The sequence below is a fragment of the Prosopis cineraria genome, unplaced genomic scaffold (assembly GCF_029017545.1).
Source record: "Prosopis cineraria cultivar Desert tree isolate PC_DT_omini unplaced genomic scaffold, ASM2901754v1 PC11, whole genome shotgun sequence".
In the NCBI taxonomy this organism is placed as follows: domain Eukaryota; kingdom Viridiplantae; phylum Streptophyta; class Magnoliopsida; order Fabales; family Fabaceae; genus Prosopis; species Prosopis cineraria.
In genome coordinates, this window is record NW_026555342.1 from 8566267 (window position 1) to 8591629 (window position 25363).

General features: G+C 28.4%; 2 protein-coding genes across 2 annotated transcripts; both read right to left on the reverse strand.

The window, feature by feature from the left end:
• Nucleotides 1–2709: 2709 nt before the first annotated feature.
• LOC129286067 (uncharacterized) lies at nucleotides 2710–4545 on the reverse strand. The gene is made up of 3 exons (XM_054922104.1): nucleotides 4325–4545; nucleotides 3523–4154; nucleotides 2710–2852 (listed from the first exon to the last, which is right to left on the reverse strand). Exons 1-3 carry the CDS (start codon nucleotides 4543–4545, stop codon nucleotides 2710–2712), a joined length of 996 nt encoding a protein of 331 aa, XP_054778079.1.
• Nucleotides 4546–17437: 12892 nt separating this feature from the next.
• On the reverse strand, nucleotides 17438–18278 carry LOC129287262 (auxin-responsive protein SAUR71-like). Its single transcript, XM_054923465.1, has one exon. The coding sequence runs from the start codon at nucleotides 18252–18254 to the stop codon at nucleotides 17721–17723; it is 534 nt and encodes a 177-aa protein (XP_054779440.1). The 5' UTR covers nucleotides 18255–18278; the 3' UTR covers nucleotides 17438–17720.
• Between the last annotated feature and the right edge of the window lie 7085 nt (nucleotides 18279–25363).

Genomic DNA, 25363 nt, shown 5'->3' on the forward strand with positions numbered 1-25363 from the left:
TAAAAACATTTTAAATTCTTAATATTAAAAGGGTTTAATAATTTAAAATATCAGTAATAAATTTTAAAATATTTTGAATCCTTATAATTTTATTTTTTAAAATATAGGGACTAATATTTAAGAGGTTGAAATTTTAGATACTATATTGTAAGAAGTAAAGTTCAAAAACTGATTTGAAACTGAGTTATAACGAGTTAAAGTTAAAAGATTAAGTTACAAGTGGATCAAAACTATAAATATTAAATGATTAGTTTTTTCTATTTTTTATAAATAAAATCACTCATTTCAATAAAATTTATTCTACATTTTTTAAACCACCCCTTATAATTTACACTAATAAAAAATAATTAGTGTATGCTTATAATTTACACAGGGCATTTAAGTCTTTTTTTTATTTTCAAATATAATTATTACAACTGACCAATTTTTTAAAAATGTATGATGCAGTTTTTTTTTATAAAAACAGAGGAAGTATGAATGTTGGCGAATATGTTGGCGAACCAAGTTATTGAAAATCTCTCATATGAGTTGAGAGAACCAAGCCAAAGCTTTGGATAGTTAAAAAGTCTGCCATTAAGGTCCTCAATAACATGCAATAGTTGACATTGAACTAAAAACCAGAAATGAACATAAGCGAAATATATGGAAACATAAAGTGAGTTTGCATTCGCATGTCAAGTTAAGGTTTTGATCATTGGAAACATATGGAACGAAACCAAGGTAAGAAAAATCTTTCTGTTCGGGTAGAAATGATGTGGGAGACCGAGGGACATGATGCCAGCGAGGATAAAGTGCATGACCAACGTAAAAAATGTGGCTGAATTATCGATATTGTTTAAAAATAAATAAATTTCTCTATTTGCAATTGTTAATTGTGTCATTTTTTAAAAGTATGTTTTATTTCATATATATAATATTTTTACTCTATTCATAAAATTTACAAAACCATAAAATTAGAAAAAGTAATGAATACTTTATCTTTTTAAACAAAGTGATTTATAAAAATAATCATACATTCTTATTAAAAATGATTTATAATATATATATATATATATATATATATGATGAGAGGGAATATTTGTATTATGTTTGTTAAAGAAGCTAGTAGGTTGGGAGCAAAAGGGAGTAAGTATGTTCAAAATCGATCCAAATCGAAAGAACCGACCCAAACCAATCCAAACTGAAAGAAATCGATTAAAACTGAATAATAATCAAGTCTGCTTCAGTTTTTATGATATGAGAATCAATTGGTTCGATTCAAGTTCGGTTTGAATACTATAAACCAAACCAAACCGAGTCAGACCTGATTAAAAAATACTATTTATATATTTATAAAATATACAATTATTTATCTACAAGAAGCATTTTGTTTTAAATTTTTTATAGTAATATATAAATATTTTTAAAGGACTTGAATGAAAATGTATAATATTAAATAATTATAATAATCATGCCATGACCATCATTTAATTATTTACAACTTGAAACCCTTAGTATTTAATTTATCTATAAGAAGCATTTTGTTTTTAATTTTGTATAATAAGTTTTTTATTATTTATTAAAATATAGATACATAGATAAACATTTTCAAAGACTTGAATGGAAATGCATAATATTAAATAATTTTAATCTTAAAAACTTATATCAATTTTTATGATTAATTATTGTTATCACATTACAATTTTATTATATTTTTATACCTCTATTACGAAAAAAAAGGATTAAAAAAGAATTAGATTTAATTTTAATACATAGCCCCATCATGAAGATGAAAAAAAAGAAAAAAAATTAAATAAGTGTATTGAAGCCTGATCCAAACTTTAACCAAATCAAGTCAAACTAAAAGTAAAGCCAAACCAAATTGAGCTCCATAAAAACTGATCAGGTTTTAATTATGAATAAACTGAATGGTTTGATTCGATTTGATTTTTGCCCAAAATAAAACTAAACCAAGCCTATGAACACCCCTAAAAAGGGGAGAGGGAAGCAGTGATTATGGGCTTGTTTGGTTTTTGTTTTTAAAAACAAAAAAAAAAATATGAATCTTGGTTAGATTAGTATTTTAAATTTAATTGTTTCAGAAATTTTTTATTTAATTTTTTTTAAAAAATAGAAATATCATAAAATTATTTTCATTTTATTTTTCTTGTTTTCAAAATATATTACATTTTATTATTGAAAACTAAAATTTTTTTAATCATCACTATTGACTAATCTTTTAATTTCAAAATTATTTTTAAATTAATACAACCGAATAATTTTTTTGTTCTTAAAAATAGTTTTTAAAAATTAAAACAAAAACCAAACATGCCCTTGGGTTGCAGGATAGAAAAGACGATGAGGTGAATTATTTGAAATAAAAGATCTGGAGGTACTTTTTAAAAATAACTTGACTTTATGGTCCTTGGTGGCAATTTCTACAAAAGAGAAGGAAAGCAAGGAGGAAAGGTTGCAGGCTGGAGCGTTATTTTGAACAAGGTACATAAAACCGAACTGATCATTGAATCGGTCATGGCACTGGGTCATGGGTTAGTAGTTCAATTAGAGTTGAACCGGGGGTTGAATCAGTGGCAAACCAGTCATGATTAAAATAATACAATTTAAATAAAAAGACATTAATTATAAAAACGTTCAACCAAATACTAGACTTCAAATATCTATCCTTACAATGATAAGCTTTCTATCATATGATTAACATGTCCATGGTAACTAATATTGACCAACACCAAAGTCATCATTAACTTTATTCAAATCTCCAGGCATTGAGACATTAGGACTGGAATGAAAAAAACCAAAACCACTAGCAACATCAGGCAAAGATGGGGGCTCTAGAACATTCATATATTCATCACCTACAACAAACAGAAATTAATACTAATGAATGGCATTTTAAAAAATTCATATACTTGTATTAGACATGATAGTAAATTTAATAAACCTTCATAGTCCCTCTCAAGAGTTAATGGAGTAGCTATGGATTCATTGTGAATGACACTTTCAAGATTTGTAACTTCTTGAGAATCAAACTCAGGAGCTGGCTCTTCCTCTTCTTCAGCCACCCAAAAGTCAATTTTGTCAATTGATTCATAATCAATAGGATCATAACTTTTATTTTTCCTCAATTAACTCCTTGAAAAAAAAATAAAGCAATTAAATATGATAAGCAATAATAAAATTCATATTCAATTATAAATTACAAAAACATTGCCATTTAAAACTCTAATTCTTACCTATGCTTCAATTGCAGATTATAATTTGTAAAAACCAAATCATTCAATCTTTGATGTTGTAATCTATTTCGTCTTTGGTATGGATGCGTTCAAACAAACTCCAATTTCTTTCACAGCCAGAAGAAGAAGAAGTTTGGCTAAGAATACGCATTGCAAGAGTTTGCAATTCTAGAACAGAACCTCTATAGAATGACCACCATTCATTTGCAAATAAAAGACACTTAGTTAGATGTTAATCATACGATAACTAGAATTACCATGGACATGTTAAATAATAAATATGAATACTCACAAGGATCTAATTTCTGGGCTGCTTTTTCACATGAAGTTTTGTTAAAAGATTCTTTATGATCACGATACAAGCTCAACTGCTTCATCATCATAATATAATCAATTTCTTCACTTTCATTTGACTCAAACACATCAAGCATTGCATCCATTAACCTTCTCTTGTGAACAAAATTCTCATCATACAAGAATGCAGGATTCAACAAATATGCCGCTGTATGAAGATTTGTCTTAAAGTGCTTATCCCATCGAGCTTGAATAATACTTGTGTAAGGCTTGTAATAATCTTTCTTATTGTTGAATATTGCCTTAATTGCTTTTTTTGCCCTTTGCATGCCTTCATAAACATAAGGCAAAGAAGGCTTCTCATCTGAATCCACAATTCTCAACAACTTTATAAGAGGAGACACAACTTTCACAATTTCTAAGCAATCACCCCAAAAGCCATTATCTAATATGATGGCAGTAACAATTATTCTAGCTTGAGTCTTTGACAATTTGTAATCCAAAAAGTAATTATCAGTCACCAAAGCTTGCAAGTCATGCTTATGCATATATATGCTATGCAACGTGATAAATGTAGTAGCAAATCTTATTGCACCAGGACGTACAATTTCTTTCCAACCCGATCTTTTCCTAAGCCATGACAAGAAGATCATATGATTATAAAAAAAACAGTTATCTTTGATGCCTTAGTTGCAAGTGCTGACACATTGTTTAAGCTTGTTATATCTTTTAAAGTAAGGTTCAAATAATAAGCAGCACAAGGTGACCAATAAATATTTTTATATTTTTCCTTAATCAACTTGCCACATGCTACATAATTTATAGCATTATCAGTCACCACATAAACAATGTTCTTGGGACCAACCCATTCAATCACTTCACAGAACAACGAGAACAAAGTCCTAGCATCTTTTACCAAATCTAAAGCATCAACAGATTTCACAAAAACCATTCCATGTGTAGAATAGACTAAGAAATTAATCAAAGTTTGTTGCCTCACATCTACCCAACCATCAGCCATGAGTGTACATCTAGTGTTTTTCCATTTAGCTCGATGACTCCCAATAAGTAATTGACATTCTTTTTTTAATCTGTCAACAAATTGACTCTAAATTCATAAGCATTAGGGGCTTTGAACCCTGGCCCAATAGAAGCAATAGCATCTATGGCTTTTTGAAATGAAGGGCAATCTAATGCATTAAATGGAATGCAATTGATGATAGCCCATTCAGCAATAGCCATTTTTGCATTGTATTATGCTTCTTTTGTTGCAAACATACTCTTGATACTAGGCTGGGAACCAGGAGTTGTCCTAGGGGTAAAATAATTCTCAACTAAAACAGTAGAAGCTTGCCTCTTATTGGCACCTGTCTCAGGGACTATCTTAATTGGAGTAGGAGCAATTGGATCATTAGTTTTAAGGTCCCCTATGTCTACTTGTTCTTGTTCTTGTTCTTTTCTATCATCAACCTTCCTTTTTCTCCCACCTTTCAAAGACTCTACCATCCTGTGACGTATATCATGAGGAACTTTTTTACAAGAAGTTACTTGACCACTTAAACCAACAAGATATTGCTTCATTTTGTTAATCCCACCTCTTCCATAGCTTGATGCACAATAAAGGCAAGTATATATATATATTTTTATTGCCTTCTTTTCTTAAGGCAACATGTGCCCAAGTAGGATCAGTTTTTCCACACATAGATGGGACCTCATATGTTGAATCATTACCATTAGGAGGGGGATCATTGGAATTGGAGGTAGGATTCTCATTTCTAGGACTACTAGGATTACTTCCAATATCCATGATCAATGCAATAATTATATTTTAACCTGCAAGCTAAAATAATGACTAAGCTTCAATTTCATTTTTCCACACAAATGCTGATTAGTCATATTCAATGCTGACTACATAGTTTTCAGGTTTGGCCACAAAGAAAGAAGGAAAAATAAGAAGCTAGATATGCCCTATCTATAACATAGTGCAATCCGTAGTTCAAAATTAAGATAGAAAATCACAACATTTTTAAAATGCACACACAATACGAACCTGAGCAGAGGATATAACATGTGCCTTGAGATTGCAATCTATATAATAGCAATTCACGTGCAAAGATCTCATTTTCCCAACCAACATATATAACCCCCAAATCATAAACAAGATAAATAGATCACAGACTAGGAAAAGATCAGGAAGCGCCATCCATAATCCCTATTTAATTTTAAAGGGCTTGGACATAATCGATCTACAAAGTCATGAAGCATAGGTTTGAGCTGTCAGATTCAATTATTCAAAGTCCTCTCCATACTTACTTGAAATATTAAACAGAACCATAAACTGACATTATATTATCAAACAAGATCAAACACAAAATAATTACCAGAAGAAAGCCTAGATCCACAGATGATTATGAAACTAAACCAGTCCATACATATAGCTTCATTTCCCAAGCAACATAAAAGCACAGATCAACAGTAAAGAAACCTTAAAACCAGAAAAACACAAAACACCAGAAAGTTTCACACATACAAAATGAGCTGCCGAACAAGCAAGATTCAAGAAACAAATCACGAGCAACAGAGTCGACCACTTAAGCTGAATCACGAAACAAAAAACAGAGTTGAGCATGATCAACAGTGACTAACCTGAAGCAAAATGCGAGCTGCGTACACTGAGCTGTCATGAACTGACCGGCTGAGATTTCAGATCGATTAGGCTAAGAGATGAAAGTCGTACACTGAGCTAAAGGAGAGACCGAACAATAGAGATAGAGAGGGAGAATTGGAGAGGACGGATGGTCGGAGACAGGGAAAGGTGAGAGAGGAGGGTCAGAGAGTCGTACGCCAATTAGGGCGAGAGAGAGGAGACAATCACAGTGAGACGCAGACGAAACTCACAAAAGGGAAAGCTTATGCTGAGTGTCTGGCGTCTGTGTCTGCAGCTCTAGATTTGGACCAAAAGAAAGTAAAAAAAACAAATCCCCCAAAACGACATCGTTTTGGGGCTTTTGTCTAAAAAATCATGACCCGGTTAACCCAGTCAACCTACCGAGTTATACCGGGTTGACCCTGGGTTGACCGGGTTACACCAATTCACTCCCTCACCGGTTTAGGGGTAAACCCAAACCGGACAAGGGACCGAGTCACCGGTTTTCGGGTTGACCCGGTCGGTTCGATTCGATTTTCAATACCATAATTTTGAATGAATGAATGCTTTTCTGACTGTGTCTGTTGGTTGGGTTGACCGTTTATGTTTAACCCGCACCAACCCCTCCTGACACACTCTCTCTTCCCTTTCTCAACGGTCTCCCTCAATCCTCTTCCTAGTTCCTACTTCCAACGTCTATGTTATTCCCATTCAAAAACACTCAACCTCGGTCGAACCCAAAATCTCGTTCAAATCTCATCATCATGTGATCAACTTCCGTTATACTTGCTTTCAAGGAGTGTATATAGAATCAATAATTTGAACAAAATCCTATTGATCAGCCCAAATTTATTCAAAAAATATTAATTTTTTATTATTTGAGTTTATTCGAACAGCCTGATTAAGCCTAAAAAAATTTGAGCCAAGCTCGATCAGTTCGAGCTTGACTCAAATACCCAAATAAAATTTTTTAAAAAAATATATAAAATTTAATACTCTCTCCATTTAAAAATGTAAGATATTTTTAGTGTTTCGAGATATAATCATTGTCTTTTTTTAAAAGTGCCCCTATTGATAGTGACTTTATATTTATTATAGGGTATTTAATAGAGGTAAATACGAAAAGATAAAATTAATTTAAAAGTAAATAACTACTTTATTACGGATGAGAATCGATTAAAAATGCATTATATTTTTTAACGGATGGAGTAAACATTAATTAATTCTTTAAGTTTTATATTATTTTGTGCTAAAATATTTTATATTTGAGTGTATTACTATAGTTATTTTTTAAAAATATTTATATTTTCATTTTTTATTATTTTTAATCAATAATATTTTAAGACCCAATTTTTTTAAAAAAAAAGTTGAGTCCTATACATCATTTGCTTATCAAAAAAATATATTTTATATTTTTTATAAAATAAGATAATTAATTTTAAAAATAAAATTTGGTCATCTTCAAATTCTTGACTCTACTACTAGAAAAATAATATTAAATAGAACAATATTTTTGAATAATTATTTGGCTATCAGCCATGCTAGACTTGATTGAAAATTAAAAATAAATTAGAGTAAATATCCCTTATATGTAGGGGTTAAACAATATAAAAGTTAAAGAAAAAATAATTCTAAAAAAATAATATTTTAATTATAATTAAATAATTTTTATATAATATAATGATGGCTATTTTCTCATATTTTTAAAAATAAAAAGTATAATTTATTCAAAAGTTATTAAAAAATTTAGACTAATCGAGGCAATAATTTTAAGTTAGTGATCTAACTGTAATTGAATTGAGATTAACTTGATGATAATTAAAATAATATAATTTAATTAAAATATAAAATATTTATATGTGATTATAATAAGAGCAACATTTAAACAACTAAGACATTAATTTACAAGTAAAGAAAACATTCAAGAATAAAGTATACATAATACAATAAGATAGTAACAAAGCTACTTAAATACAAAGTTGATGAATTATTATTTTTTATTTTAAATTTAAAATAATATTTTATGCTTAACAAAATTATTTAAAAATTTAAATTGGTTAAAAAATAAAGAAAAAAATATTTTTTAAAAAATTTTAGGTATTTGGGCCGGTCCAAATAAACCCGAAAATATTAGGATTGAGCTTAATTATATAAGCTTTTTAGAAGAGATAGGATATTTTAAGCCCGATTTGAATAAGTTAGGCCTACTTGAATTACCGGCTCTAAGTGTTTATGACCAACCAAATACTCCCTCTATTTTTATTTATAAAAAAGTAAAATTCTATCACATAATTTAAAAAAATTAATTACTTGTATTAATTGTGTTTGAAGAAAAAAATTAAACTACAATACCCTTAATTAATTGTGTTAATCAAGTTTTCATTAATTATTTTTATGATTATGAATGATAAAATCATGAAGAGTAATTTAAAAAGTTTATAATAAATATTTATTAAAAAATATGATTTTTTATATAAAAAAATAAGTCAAAAGTGATAAAAAGAGAGTATATAAAATGTTGCCTAATGCTCTTGTAACTTCCTTTTAGACTTCTCTCAATGTTTTAAGCAATGTCATCTTTTTTTTAGGACTGTATTACTAAAGAGAAAAAAAGCGAAGGCCCTGGTTTCAGAAATATCAAAAATCAAAATATCACTTTCCTTTTAAAAGTCACTTGGGGTGTTATCATAAAGCCCAATCACCTTTGGGTTTGGGTACTTTACTATAAATACAAATGTAATAGGCAAACTATCTTTATAGTCTTCAATTCCAGCACCTTTTATATCTGGATTTGTACTTATAAAGTTTGGACTGCCTTTAAAACTCGTGCTAGTTGGAAAGCCGACAAAGGATATCAAATATTATTTTAGTGTAATAAGCGGCCTACTCTCTCTAAACCCCTTGTTACTTATGCCCCCTTAAAGCTAATGCCATTTTATATACTAGAATCTTGAATTTTCACTCAACAACAGGTGGATAGAATGTTAAAAAAAATAAAGTGTTATCTTCATTTTAATGTGGTTAGTTTTGTTTTACTTATTCAACCTCTTAATCCTCTGTGAAGAGAATGATATTATTGTTTAGAAACTTTTTTTTGATGATAACTTCTCTATTAAATCTACTTATAAAGTTTTTGAAAATCATTAAAGAAATACCAATTTTAAAATTTGGAATAAAATTGCCTACTTATGAAAAAGTTATATCCTTTTTATTGGAAAGCAACATGAGAACTTCTCAACACCAAATTTGTCAATGTTAGTGATTCAAACATTTGCATGAGAACCTGCCCCTTTTGTTGCCATCCCCGTGACTCCTCTATCCACATATTGTGTGATGCACAAAGTCAAAGGAAGTATGGATGAAATTGGTTAAGTATTCCGAACTTACTTTCTTTTTTCTTTTTTTGTAAGATTGAATATTTTGAAACTCAAAAAATAATGTTAAAGGTTCAAATACTAGAAAAATCCCATTGCTCACTTGTGCTAGAACATTTGAAAAGATTGCTGTAAATCAATTTATTTTGAAGAACACATTCATGTCAGATATATTGTTTTCACTTGCACCCAAGGCATTAATAATGATATTAATCTTCAATCAAAACTCTGGAATGGAGACTTGGACCATGATAGATCTCTAGTAAAATGAATCCCACCCAAATTTGATAGAGTTAGATTGGACATAGATAGCTCAATTTCCACCAATGATGCCACCACTTGTGGAAGCTTAATTCATGATGAGACAAAGGTAATTAGTTAAAAGTTTTTTCAAATATCTTGATTATCACCCAACATTGCCACTAAATTTTTAAACATCCTGAAGGGTCTCAGATTTTGTAGTAGGAACAAACTCGCCAATGTAAACATTTACTCTGATTCTCTTGAAACTTTGACACTTATTCAAAGCAACATCACCCTGAATCATTCTCTCATCATATAAAAAAGATCAAAGACCTTGCTAGGGGGATGGAATGATTACTTTCAACCATGTGGTTAAAAAAGCCAACATATGTGCATATCAGCTTGCTTGTCATGCGCCAAATGACAACGTTAATATTTTGATTTTCAATAATCTATCTCTAGGATGTGAAATCCTTATAAAACAAGACATGTCTTGATTTCCTTTTCTTGCACAGTTATTTGTGGCCATGTATTTCCAAAAAGAAATAAAGAAACGCTACCTGCTGCATCAATGGTTCATACAAATTCCAAATTTCTTTTAGAATGCTTCAAATATTTGTTGTCTTTTCCTGGGTAGATGGTAGATCTACGCTCGAGTGTAAAAAAATAGTGTATCTTGTGAGTGTGCCCACCCATGTTCTCTGCCAATTCTGGATTCATGCTTGGGCTTTTGCTTCAAAGTCAGATTTTTGTGCGTGATTGTCCTATATTATTCTAACAACTATCCATCTTAATCTATTAATTCCATGCTCAATTTATTTTTTTGACACACTCACGCAACACTCGTAATAGTATTTTGTAATCTGCTCACTACTTTCAACCCTTGTTTCCTTATCAATGCAGAGTCAATGAGCCAGACGTATGGCGAGACATGCACGTCTTCGAAAATAATCAATCGATTGAAATTTAACTTTTTGTTACCTTCAAAATTCGTAAACCTTGGGCGAACATAGTGCTTAGAGACGATGTTTTTTGAGTATAATCCAAACAAACAGTTATTTGGTGAATAATTGAAGGTACGCTAAAGATGATTCCATCAATCTAATCAAATTAGACATTGCTGATAAAACGATGGATGTTGGCGGGGACAGGATGAGATCAAAAGAGGATTAGATAAGATTAATGTCTAATAACACTTACTGTCTATCAAAAAATCAACACTTCAAATTATATACACTGTATATTCTACTTAGCTTCCTTTGGCTAAAGCAACAGAAAAAAAAAAAAAAGCTTAGAAAACGGAAGAGATTAAAAATAAAATTAAAAATGTTATCAAAATAAAATAAAATTGTAAATTTATTTTTAATTAATGCATTTGCGCGACCCAAACTCACGGCACATGCTTGCATCTACCGTTCAATACTCCCATCAGTCTTGTTTATAATTCAGTTCTAATATATTTTATTGAAATTAAGAAAAATTTTAAAACATATTCGGTTTGCTGGAATTTGAACTTGGAAAAAAAAGAAAGAAAGAGAAAAAAGAAAAATCTTTAGTTTGGTTGGCAGGAATTTCGCTACTTAGGAATTAAATTTCAGGAGAGAGAACAGAATTTAGATTCTTGAGAGGAGGCCAAGGAAAATTTTTATTTTCCCAATAAAAAAAAATATCCCCGCTTTGCCCCTCTTCCATTGCCCACCACATTCAACTTTCAACTCTCATCTCGTAACCCAAACTTGCTTCCTCGTCGTCATCTCAATGCCGGCCATCGGTATTCACGAGCTATCCCGATCTGCAATCAAAGATGTCAGTGACCAGGAAGCTACAACAAGGGTGGAAGACGCCGGTGACAAAGAATCTTCAAAGACGCGATGACGAGAGGGTCAAAGATGCCAGTGATGAGAAAACTTTTGCAGATCACAGGCCCCGAAGGTCACGAATTGTTTTCATTCATAAATTCAATTCCTCGGCAATATTGATCTCTATTTTGTTATTGATAGATTACTGGATTTTAAATCGCATTTTTCAATTGAGCATTCTTTAGGTGTGCCCATTTTCGATAGACGAATTATTTTCAGATAAGTTGTTGTTTTTTCAGTGTGTGTGTGTGTTCATAAATAGCTAAAGGTAAACAATGCTTCACCTACACCAAATTATAAGATGATTTTAGACAATATTATTATACCAATAAAATTTAATAATGACACTTTACAATCCTATTTTTTTAAAATAAAAATAAAAATTTTCAAAAATGACATTAATTTAATATAATTTTAAATTTACACAATTGGTCATTATACTACAATAATTTCATTTTTCTTCTCATTTGAAGAATTGTATTGAAAAGCTATTATTAATAAAATTTTATTTTTATTAAATTATCTTATATTTTAAAATAATAAAATATTTTTAAAATTACCTTATAATTTGAGATGGAAGGAGTACAAGGAAACAAGATGGCTATATAATTGCTGTTATTTCAATAACAAATAATGGGACAGGTGAAGCTAATTATTCTTATGATTTTTTATCTGAATGTATATACTTCATCTACAACTACAAGACACATTTTAGGATGTTTATGTGATCTTAAATAAAAGATATTTTAAGATAGCCAATAGAACTAAGTCCTATTTTTTTATGACTGTCTTTAAATTAACTGTATTGTATTTGGTGATAATGTATAAATGAAATAAAAAGTACTCCCTTCATATCAAATTATAAAATACTTTTAGGAGAGATTTGTCATCCCAAAATAGAAGACACTTTGAAAAGATTAAGGTTTCATTAAATAGGCTTATTCAAATATTATCATTTTTTTCTATTTAATACTAATTAAGTGTAAATTTAAGGTTATTAAATGAATGGCATTTTAAAAAATTTACATTTTTATTTTGAAAAAAAAGGTTTTTACGTGTATTTAATAAGATTTATTGGTGTATGAAATTTTTTTTAAAAGTGTCTTATAATTTAAGACAGAGAGATTAATTTAAAATTACTTTTAATTAGCTTATTACTCTCTCTATCTCAAATTATAAGATATTTTTAAATAAATTCTCACATACTAATAAAGCTCATTAAATATACTTTACAATCTTATTTTTTTAAGATAAAAATATAAACTTTTAAAAATACCTTCAAAATATCTTTATTTAATATTCCATTGATAAAATAATATTGAAGAAAGAAAATATATGAAAAGGGTAATATTGAAAAAGTATCATTAATAAAACTTTATTTTTATTAAAGAGTCCTATATTTTGGGACGCTGAATCTTCTTTAAAAATATTTTATAATTTAAGACGGAATGAATATTTTGAAAAAGAATGGTAATTTTTTTGTATAACTTTAGAGTTATACGTATTACTTTTAACTAATTGTGTATCTTTTAATCTTAGTTGAAAGCATCTTGTATCAAGAAAAGAAAAGTATTTATAAAGCTGAGATAACTTCCTTGAAAAGTCACAGGTAAGTTTTTCCCCCAAAACTATAATATCATCGCTCAATTTTGCAAGTTAATTTTTTTTTTTTTGGGTTGAAATGTGGATAAATAGTTTTAGCATAATGTCATTGTCAAGGGTAAACTTTTCAATGATAACATTTCAAATGCCCCGTAAGGGACCAATGATAAAATTTGAAAGTTATGCCAAAAAGATTGAGTGAAAGTTTGTAGGAGATTTCCCAAAATGAATAAAAACTCTAGAGTAACAATTCTCAAAGTTAATTAAACCTCTCAGACTGTCAGTAGCCAGCAGCGACATTTAAAGAAAACTAAGAATCTTACTGCAAATTTATTAATAGAAGCATGTTTCATTTATTATATTCATGCTTATAATTTTTTTAGCATTTTTATCATAATTTTTAGAATATGTGACGCTCTTCTTATTTTGTAATGAGTTGATTAATTAATTACACATTAAATAAATATACATGTATGGGTGTGTATGGGCATGTTTGGCTTGTGTTCCAATTTTTTATTTTTAAAAATAAAGTTTTCAGAATTATTTTTTAAAACAAAATAAAATGAAAAATTTTATTTAGATATGTTAATTTAAAAATAAATTTCGAATTAAAAAATAAGGTGAAGCAGTTAATTATTTTATAAAAATTGATCAAACTAACCATATTTTTTTAATAATTAAATATAGTGTGCTTTTTAAAAAAATGAAAACAACTTAAGAATTGAGAAAAACATTTAAAACAATTAAATCCATAACACTTATATAAACAAGTTTTTTAAAGTTTTTTTATTTTTTAGAAACAGGAACCAAATAAGTCCTATTTACCTGGTCCATGCATCCTAAGTTTTAGAAAATTACTATATTTTAGTCATGCATGATATTATTGTAGTACTCACAAGTTTCCATCGGAAAACTCTTGTTTTTCAAATTTCAAGTGACAGTTGTAACAAGTTATGAAAGAGACGACAGAACATGAGGTACTTTGAATGAGAATGAAAAAACAAACAACCATCGACATGCATACATAGAAACTTTTTCTACTTAAGACGCCAAATTTATGATAAACATTTTCAAAGGTTGTTCCACCTAACCCCATTTTAATTAATAGGGTCTCATCGCTAAGCTAATCCCTGTTTAAAAATACTCAAGTCGCTTACAAGCTGACGGTCCATCGAAGCAAAACTATTTTCCTGCAAAGTCAACTAAACCCGTGATTTACAAATAATTAAATAAATAAACAAATAAATATAGTGAATAGACTTGTAATTAATCTAGTGTGAATTCAAGTGAAACCGTGATTCTGAAGATACAAAATAAGAACTATCGAGCTAGTAGCGAGGAAAAGTGGAACTGTTTTGCTAAGAATCACATGAGTAAAGACAACGGAACCAAACCAACGTCATTAAAACCCAAAAGTGCAGACACATCCCTATCAAGTTCAATTCCTGCATCAAATCAATGGAAATACATAAACCTAATTGTTAGTGTTTGATTTTGACGTAATAATGTGGACAGTTCATTCCATGAGTCATGAACGAGACTTGACGTTGCTTTATTAAAACACCAATAACAGAGAAATCCTTGTCAGCATCCTCAATAGTTTAATAAAATTAATCATTTGATATTTATAATTTTAATCAAATTATAATTTAATTCATAAACTTTAACTCATTATAATTTTACTCAATTATAACTCAATCCCTATTCAGTCTTTATAATTTTAACTATTAAAATATCTATCCTTATATTTTACAAAATAAAATTATAAAAATTAAAACTATTTTAAAGTTTTAATCTTTATAAACTTTACAAAAATTAAAAAGGTTTAGTAATTTAAAATATTAGTACTGAATTTTAACATAATTTTAATTTTTAAAATATAACTAGGGACCAATATTTTAAATAATTAGAATTATAAGGATTGATTTGCAAGAGTCAAAATTTAAGAATTAAATTATAATCGAATCAAAATTATAAAGATCAAATTATATCAAATCAAAATTCAAGAATTGAGTTACAATCAAATCAAAATTATAAAGATTAAATGATTAATTTTTTTTTCTTTCTATACTTTTCAAGTTTCAATAATGTAGTCTTTTTGTGAAAACAATATTACCTTGTCCATTACAACCTACTATAATCAAAATACTAAATTAAAATAGCCAAATTTTGAAACTAAATTGCTATATATATAAAAGCTACGATTCAAATCCTAATTACTTGTTTACGTGATAATAGTCCCTGTCATTTATGCTAACATTGAGTTGGTAATAAAACTTTCAATTTATTTGCTCCACACTGGTGGTTTTTTTTAAAAAAACAAAAATAGGACTCCATAAGCAAGAACAAAATAGCATACTTTTCCAGCAAATTTTTAGCACAATTACACATCTAACATGGTTTGAATTTGAAATTATTGAATGAACTAACATGGCCCTCTACCAGCTCAGCTACCTGCTGATTGAGATAAATGTGAAAATTGTAATTATGTCTAGACGAATCCCGACTTGGAATAACTTGTAGAGTTATTGGAAATTGGTAAACTATTTTAAATACACGTGTATTTGCAAATTTTTCTTGTTTGTGGTTTTAAAAAATATCAAGTATGTCAGAAACACAGAATTACAATATCAATAAGGATCATCAAACTTCCTTATCATAATTTGCACCGATGCAAAGATGTGGGACAATTATAAAGAAAGGAGATTGATTAATGGTGTAAAAATTATAGAATTACAAGGAATTAAAATAAGAGCTGAATTCTAAGTTCAAAGCAATACAAAAAATAATATGAGTAATAAAGTGTCTTTAGAGCTCTATTTATAATGTTTATTTGAGGTCTTTATATCCCGCAAAACTAAGAGCCGACTGCTTCATGCCTCAATATCCACTCTTGCTAGGCACATTCTTGCGAGATTTCAAGGCACGTCTAAATAATAGTACTATATTTAAATAATGGTCTTTTTAACTCAATCATTTCGAGGTGTAAGTGTCATATTTCTTTAACAATTTAGCACTTATTTAATTTAAAATGTCTCTTATTAAATAAATCATGCCTTATCTTAATGGATGGTTTATTAAACTCGATGTTTTCTTTTTATAGTTTTAAGCTATAACTAAATGTTATTTCATTTTAGACCTAAACACTTCTATGAAAAAACACTATAACCCACCATTTGGGAATTATGTTTTATAACAGGCATTGATTGTCACTGAGAATGTATTTTCACAAGCGCAAAATATATGTTAATTTTTTTTAAGAAAGAAAATCATTATACATTAGATGATTTTTTTTTTGAATAAATATATTAGATGATCTTAAATATGCACAAAATAGTTGATCTTGAATACACGAAAATAGTTGATCGAGATGATGGTTTAAACAAGCAATTAATTATAAGTGGGTTTCATAAATCTTGTCATAATCTATACAGCTGCGTCAACAACAAAAAGAAAAATCAAAAGGAAAAGGAGATAATGGGTTTGTTTGTTTTTTACTTTTAAAAACTTATTTGAATAAGTGTTTTGGATTTAATTATTTTTAAAATTATTTTTTAAAAAGACAAAAAAACAAAAATATGTTCAAGTCATTGATTTAATTTTATTTTTATTATTTTCAAAAAACACTACATTTTATTATTGAAAATTACTATTAGTTTGATCAGTTAGTATCATCAATTATTATCACAAGGAACCATTATTTGCTGTCAATGACTGACATTATCAGTTAATTTTTAATTCTAAAATTGTTTTTAAATTAACATAATCAAATAGATATTTTATTTTATTTTATTTTAAAACAATTCTAAAAACTGTTTTATAAAATAAATTTTAAAAATGAAAAATGACAACATAACCAAACAGACTCAACATATCACATATGCTTTCATTTCTAGTTCTACTGCCTTACATTCAGGTGTCTATTTATTTTATTCATAGAAAATTATTCAACAAAAAATTCAATATTTTCATGCTTTTGAAGTCCGTAAGTTCAATTCTCAGAATTAAAAACTGTAAATCCATTAATTAAATATGAGAAAGTGCGCTGATAAAATTATTTTTAGAGAACTATGGCTAAAAAATTAGTGTTGACCAAAAAAAAATGCTGAAAAATTAGTGACAGTATAAAAGATGGGAAAATGACAAATAAAAACCTTTAAAAAATATCAAGGATCTTGCAACTAAAACTTAGAGAATTTATAATTCAAATATGTTTATTTCACATTAATTTTTTTACATGCTCTTCAATTGTCGTTCTTCAAAAAAAAAAAAAAAGCACTGCAAAGCCTGAACACCATGGTTTGCACTTGCCAACTGCTAGCATGTACAACAAACTCCCTAAACATATAAAACTACAAGGGGAAAAGTTACAAAATAATCCCTTTTTTTAAAAAAAAAATAGTTGGTTAATCAATCGCAAGCTAAACCCCAAAGTGCAGAGCCACAAAGTCGCGGAGAACGGAAAGATGCTTCAACAGATCGGCGCGTCGTGAAGCAACGGCCGAGATTCTCCTCCAACAAAATCGAAATTACTGAAGGCATCCACGTGGCAACGCTTCTGCAAATCATCGAGGCTCATGAATCGGGTCGGGTATCCGGACATGGCTCGCAGGGCCTCTTCGAAGAGCGACTCGTCGCAGGGGATCGTCAACGGACCTTGAGTGCAGAAGCCGTATTCCTCTTCCGCTTCCACCAGAAACTTCTTGAAGATCGGGTGGTTAAGGTACGTCGTCCGCACGACGAACCTCCTCCTCCTGGCGCCTACGTACACGGCCACATGTCCGGCGGTCACATCCGACGAAGAAGATCTAGACCCCGTCGCAGATGCCTTCTTTCGCCACCGTAAAAGCATTTGCCGGACTCGAACAATGTGGCGGATTTTGATGCAGGTTCCGCTGCCTGGTGACATCGTTGTGAGAAAAGTAGTTTCGGTTGAAAAGTCGGGTGGAGAGTGTGGAATTGACGAAGACTCGGGCAAGGTTTGGGGGCATTTATAGGCGGCCATGGCCGAGGGAAAAATACCATTGGAGTTGTCGATAATTACATCACTGTGTTCTTCACAGTTGTTAATTTTTTGGACTACTCGACCCATCTTTTTTAGACTAGAAGCCTTGTTTTGTTGGTCTCTAGCATAAGGTATTTAATATTTTTTATAATTATTTTTTAATTATATTTTTATTTCTTTATTATTTTGTAAAAAGATGATATGTTGAAATTTTAATATTTATTATTAAATCAGTTATTCAGGATATTTAATAAAAACATAATTATAGCTATTAATTAGTATGATTCTAAAAAGCTAATTCTTAAAAGATTAGAGTTTAAATAGATTAATTCTGATAAACCTGATTACATTTTAGAGTTTCATTTTGCATAACTCATCCTTAACCCTTAAGGTTGAAGGTCTCTTTTTTCAATTTAAAAATATAAAAAATATATATTTATAATTTTAAAAAAATTATTACACATAAAATTAAGTTCAGAAAAATAAATTTAAGTCAATCTAAACCATAATAAATATTTAAAACTTAAATATATAAGTCTAATATTAAATAATAATATCAAAATTAACATTAATAAAAATTAAATTTTGTTAGGATCATCCATTAAATTTTGATGAATGAATAAGGGAGGGGAGAATGAGTTTAAGGTTTTTATTTTGTTAATTAAATACTTAGTAATTTATTTTTTTTATATTGAAATTAAAAAAATAAAAAATGAATTTAAAAGGACAAAATTTTTTTATTTTCAAGCTTAAAAAGATTATTATTATTATTTTTTATTAAAGTAGTGGCCCGTCTAATTGTTTCAGGGTTTAAAAGAGTTGAGGCCATCAACTTTAATTATTTTAGGATTGGGCCAAGAATATCTCTAAATATAATTATAAAGATGAAATTTTTTTTAAGAGATTAAAATTTCAACAACTAAACTTTTTTAAAAATTAACCTATACTGTGGTCAAAGGGGATATTTTAAAACATAATGCCCTCCTTTCATTTTGTAAAATTGTTTTATAAAATTGTAAATGCTAATAAAATTAATTAAACATAGTTTGAAATTTTAATTTTTCAAAAGAAATATAAAATTTAAAAAATACGGAGAGGGAAAATATTTAAAGAATGAAATATTAAAAAATTTAAAATAAATTTTATTAATAAATCATTATATTTAAAAATATCTTATATTATGAAACATTAAAATTCAAGTCACCAGAAAAAAAAAAAAGTTTATACAATGAAAGGGAGGGAGTAGTTCTTTACTCTTCCCCTCTCTCAATGTCTGATGGTTCAAAACTCTAAACATGTGGGAGAGGATCACTATCCTCAAAGCCGACATGACTTTTATTTAATCGTTTACAAATAAATGTCATGCTCTCTAATGGAAATACTATACAGCATAGCACCTGTTGATGGGGTTGTAACTCTCCTAAATCTTCTATTCATATCTTACGAAATTGTAAAGAAGTTAAAAAGGTTTGGAAAAAATTAGTTAGCCCTTCCAAATATAATAACTTTTTCTCTCTTCCTGTGCAGGACTGGATAATTTGGAATGCTAACAGCGAAGCAGGAAGCAGTTATACCAGAGGATTGTCTTGGAAGAAACTTTTTGCCTAAGCCTGTTGGAACATTTGGAAAGTAAGATGCAAGGAAATTTTTGCTGATGATGATACTGTGGACAAAGACATTGCCTTTTCTAGCACCCAACAAGTTATAATTGACATGCAGCTCCAATCCAAGTATGCTCATCCGAACAATTTAGATATCAGACATGAAGCAAGTTAGAAGCCTCCAAAGCCTGGATGGATGAGACTTGATGTTGATGGCTCAGTCAAACAAAATGGTGCCGCAGCTTGTGGAGGGCTCATAAGAGATGACAAGGGTAACTGGATCAAAGGTTTCACTAAAAACCTTGGTTACCAACATATCACAGCTGCTGAGCTTATTAGGATTCTAGAAAGCCTAACCATCTGCTGGAATGCTAAAATTCCTAGTCTTAATGTTTACACCAACTCAACAGAGGCCATATCCCTCATTAATGGCAATCTATTTCAGGGTCATCCGCTCTCAACTATCATAAAAAATATCAGAAATCTCATCATGAGGAACTGGAAGGTCACCCTGGATCACGTCTACAGAGAAGCAAATCGTTGTGCAGATCTTCTAGTTCATAAAGTTTCTAGCGACCATTTTGACACTATGATTTTAGATGACGTTCCTAATGATTGTAGAAGCTTTTTGATTTTGGACATGATCTGATTTGATCCTCCTGTACAGTTTTTTACTGTGGCCATGTATTCAAAAACAAAAAGCCGACATGACACTTGACAGTCTTCCATTGACAAGAGAGGGAGCAGTTGTTAACATAGAGGAAATATTACTCTATCTATCTCATATTATAAAACATTTATAAAAAAAAACTTAATATTATAAAATATAAAACACTTTAAAAAATTTAATATTTCATAAAATGAATTTATTTTAATATTATGTTTTATTATTGTTTAATTTTCATTTCTCTCTTTTTTTAATATATTAAATGAAGAATGTTTATGAAAATTTTTATTTTTTAAATAAAATTAAGGATGTTAAATATATTTAATAAAATTTATTAATATATTAAATTTTGTTAAAATACTTCTTGTAAGTTAGGATGGAAGGAGTATTTCCTCCAATCCCATTTTAAGGCACATGTTAGGAGATCCATTTGGTTTTATTTATAAGTCATGATGTGATTTTTTGTACAGCATTTAAATATATTTCTAAAATTACCTTTCATAGGAGATAAAAAAATAACATAATATCACATTTTGCATTTTTTACACAGAGATATATTTGGAATTTTTTACACTTTTATTTTTGATATTTTTTGGTATTAGTATTGGTGAGGTTGATATGGATGACTTATAAAAGAAATTGGAAAGAGTATTATTTTGGGAGGATGACAATTAAATCTCAAGGGAACTAATTAATTTAAATTAAGTTCTAACCAATTTTAGAACACCAACAAAGTTCCATGATCCTTTAGTGGTAATAAGTTAAATAGGGATTTGCAAAAATTTGTAAGTTTGGCTCCCGATTTGGCAACTTCATTGTGAAGCATTTGCAATTTATTTTTAAAATTTTAATAAGAAATACAAATATTCATCTTTAATGTTGAAAAGTATTAAGTTTAGTAGTTTCAAAAAATTTTAAGTTCGATTCCTTATTTTGCAACTTCATTATAATGCATTTGTAACTTGTTTTCCTAATTTTAACAAGAAATACCATTTTCACCTTTAATATTAAAAAGTGTTAAGTCTAACAACTCTAAAAATTTGCAAGTTAGGTTTTTAATTTTACAATTTTATTGTAATAAATTTATAATTTATTTATTAAATTTTAATAAGAAACACAAATGTTCAAATATAAAGTTGAAAATATTAAATCTATTGATTATTCTTTGCCTATTGCCTATTTATCAATAAAATAAATAAATTCTCCATTTCTCCATTTCTCATTATTTAAATTTTGTTAAATTTTTAAAAACAAGTTACAAATGCATTACAATAAAATTATAAAATTGAGAGTTGAACTTATAAATTTTTGAAAATGTTAAACTTATTATCACTAAAAGACTAAGGGACTTTATTGACACCTTAAAATTAGTTAGGACTTAACTTAAATTAATTGGTCTCCTTAAAACTTAATTGTGATTATTCCTATTCCTATTATTTTTGTGTGTATTGGGTGGCAAGTTCACTGCATATGAAAGACAAGGGAGAGTAATCTGTGGGCATAGCACATTAATTTACCGACTTTCTTCTTAATTACTATGGACATAAGGGACAAAAGTTTCAGTATGCTTTGTGCGACTTAATTGTTTTGTTATTTTCTTCTATATATTATTAATATATATAAGTACACTGTTTACAAATTTTCCAAATTATGATATGCCATATTACAAAGCTGAGTTTGAACACGTTACTAGTGCGTGTTCTTCTTTATAATACTCGAACATCATACTCATACGATTGGGCTATTTCGCTACATTTTACGTAGGATACCGAATAGTGATGTGAAGTGCCTTTGGGGTAACCATTGCTAAGCCAGCAACGCGAAGAGGATAGAATGTCGTTCTTTGACAATATGCTGTGTTTTTAATTGGTAATGCTTGGGATTTTTTGTTTTTTTTTTAAAAAAAGGGTATAGATTTGACTTGAATGCCGAATGATCGTTATGATTTTGGACAAAAATTAATAATCATTTTTTAAAAAATTAATTATTTAATCATTACATATATATATAAGTAGGGTTAAAAATTATAAAAAAAATATCATGTATCCATTTTTAAGTTTGTTGTAATTTTATACTTCAAAATACCTTTTTTGAAATCATGTGCTCTGAAGTCAAGTTTAGGTTAGATTCGAAATAGTTTATTATTTTTATATGTATGTAAAATAGAATATTCAGGCTTGTAGTTAAATTTCATAATGATTTATCATTTTTTATATGTATAAAAATTAATTTTTATTTATTTAAAATTTAAATATGATCAGTTAAAAAAGAGTAATCAAATCCAAAGATGTCTATCTATTTCAATTCAAATCAATGTCTATTTTGAAAAAAACATAACTTTAGGTCCATGTACTTTATTCGTGTTTTGTTATTAGTCTTTGTATTTTTTTATATTTTTGGTTCCTGTACGTTCATTTTTTATTATTTTAAATCTCTCTAAGATCCCTATACTTTATTTGTAAAGAAATCTAAAACAGTAAAAAATAAAAGTACAATGATTAAAACACCAAAAAAATACAAGGATCAATAACAAAATATGAACAAAGTATAGAAATTTAAAATTATATTTTTTCATATATTTATTTAAAATTTTAGGGGAGAATCGTGTTTAAAATTTTTAATATATCTTGATGAGTTTCCAAAATTTTGATCTACCTAAAAATATTCTAAAAATTAATCTTCATATCGAGTTTGTGTATATAGATTCAAATTAATATCTATATATTTAAAATTTTAAAAAAATGTGATTAAATATTTAGATCTATTCTCATGATTTCAAAAAAATTTCATCATATAATAAAGTATAAATATTTATCCGTTTGATCAAATTAATATCTATATATCTATCTAAATATTTAGAAGACAATTATAGGTTTAACTAAGTCTATCTATTTTGGTTGCAAATATGTAGAAAATAGAATTAAAAAAATACCAGAGATACAACTCTTGGTGAGTAGTGCCTACTGTTTATAATTAAGGAAAAAATGTTGGTGCTTGATATCTTATATAAAAAAATTACTTGGTTGTAATTAAATTAGGATGGATGAATTTTAAAATTTCATATGATTAAACGTATTAATAATAAAAATTAATTAGTGTCAATAAAAAAAAAAGCTAACTAGTTAGAGGATAAATTGTAAATTTTAAAATACACACGTTTCGATATATAAATAGTTGAAATTCATGAAATTTTAAATCATGAATTTAATAATAATTATTTATGCTAAATATAATTTGAATTTTTGAATATACAATAACTTGTATTTCAAAGCTTGATTATTTGAATTTTGAAATTTAAAATTACTCATAATAATTATTTATGATATAAAGTGATTAGATTAGAATAGATTAGCAATTTAAATTTTCCTTTAATATTTATACTATACCAATTATAAATAGATGTGTTTAGCAATAATTTCATTTCACATGTTTGACTTCAATTAACTCATGCATCATCCATGATATGATGACGATGAATCTATTTTGCAGGTATGTTATTAAAATTATATTTCAATTCATCATTGTGTATTTATATAGCTAATGTTTAATTACTTTGTCTTTCCTTTATTTGTAACAAGTCTACCTTAATATTTTCTCTACCAAAATAACTTATATATTTATGATTTATCTTCTAATATTTAAATGTGAGACTTTTTTTATATTCTAATATTCTCTTTACTATTTTTTACTCTTCTTTTGTACTTTTTTTAGTCTCAGAGGCTTTATATTTATTTAATTTCTTTTTCTCCCCCTCCTCCTCTCTCTCTCTTTTTAATCTTTTTTTTTTTTCATTCTTTCATTGTTTTTCTTTTTTTTTCCTTTTTTTTATTCCCGAGCAAGTAACACATGATACCACATTAGATTTTTTTATATTAAAAATTCTTAAGGATAATATACTCTATTAAAATAACTTAAGGAAAAAGAAATGTCCTCATTCATGTTAAAAATAGCAAAAAGCTCATCTACCAAAAGTTTAGATTACCTGTCAAGACAAGAAGCTTTGCACAATACAGATCCACTAGTAATTTACAATTTGATCCCACATGAATATGTCCCATCTGCTTGCCACGCACGCTCTCAATAGCTTCAAACGACCACTGCCTCACTATGAAATGAAGAGGATGCATTACTTCTCTTGAAGCATGGGTTAATCACATTTCCTACGTCATTTCACAGAATAAATCCAAGGCCACCTAGATTGTTAATAACATCAAAAGCACCATCAGAGTTAAGTTTTAACTCCCCATAAGGGGGTAAATTCCACACACAAACATTAGAACAGGCCCTTGAGTCTTTCTCTTTAGTTTCAAACCAACCATTATCTGTCTAGCAGTCATGCATAGCCTTATTGGCTGAACTGATAACCCAAGAAAGATTAAGAGCAAAATGTTCATACAATTCACTGCAACGGTTCTTCCAAATAAACCACAACAAATAGGCTACAAGAGCTTGGCCAAAATCATCATCATAGAGCAATTTAAAAATCATTAATAACAAATCAACAGAGAGAGAGAGAGAGAGAGAGAGAGAGAGAGAGAGAGAGAGTCAGGAATTGTTCTTTATATTAACTAATTAGACATTATATTCATTAATGTAATCATATGTTTTGTTAATTGATAATTTAATTTAATTATTAAATATTGGAATTTGAAATTAAAACGTTGAACCAATATAAGTCAAGCGTGTAGGAAAAAAAATTAATTAAAGATGTGAAAAATTATCGAAGTCAAGTATCTTTGAAAAAATTAATTTTTTAGGATAAATCATACCCCTTAAAAGTATTTGAAATACTATATTTTGAATAAGATAATCGGTCAATATGTTTAGTCATTGTGAAATTG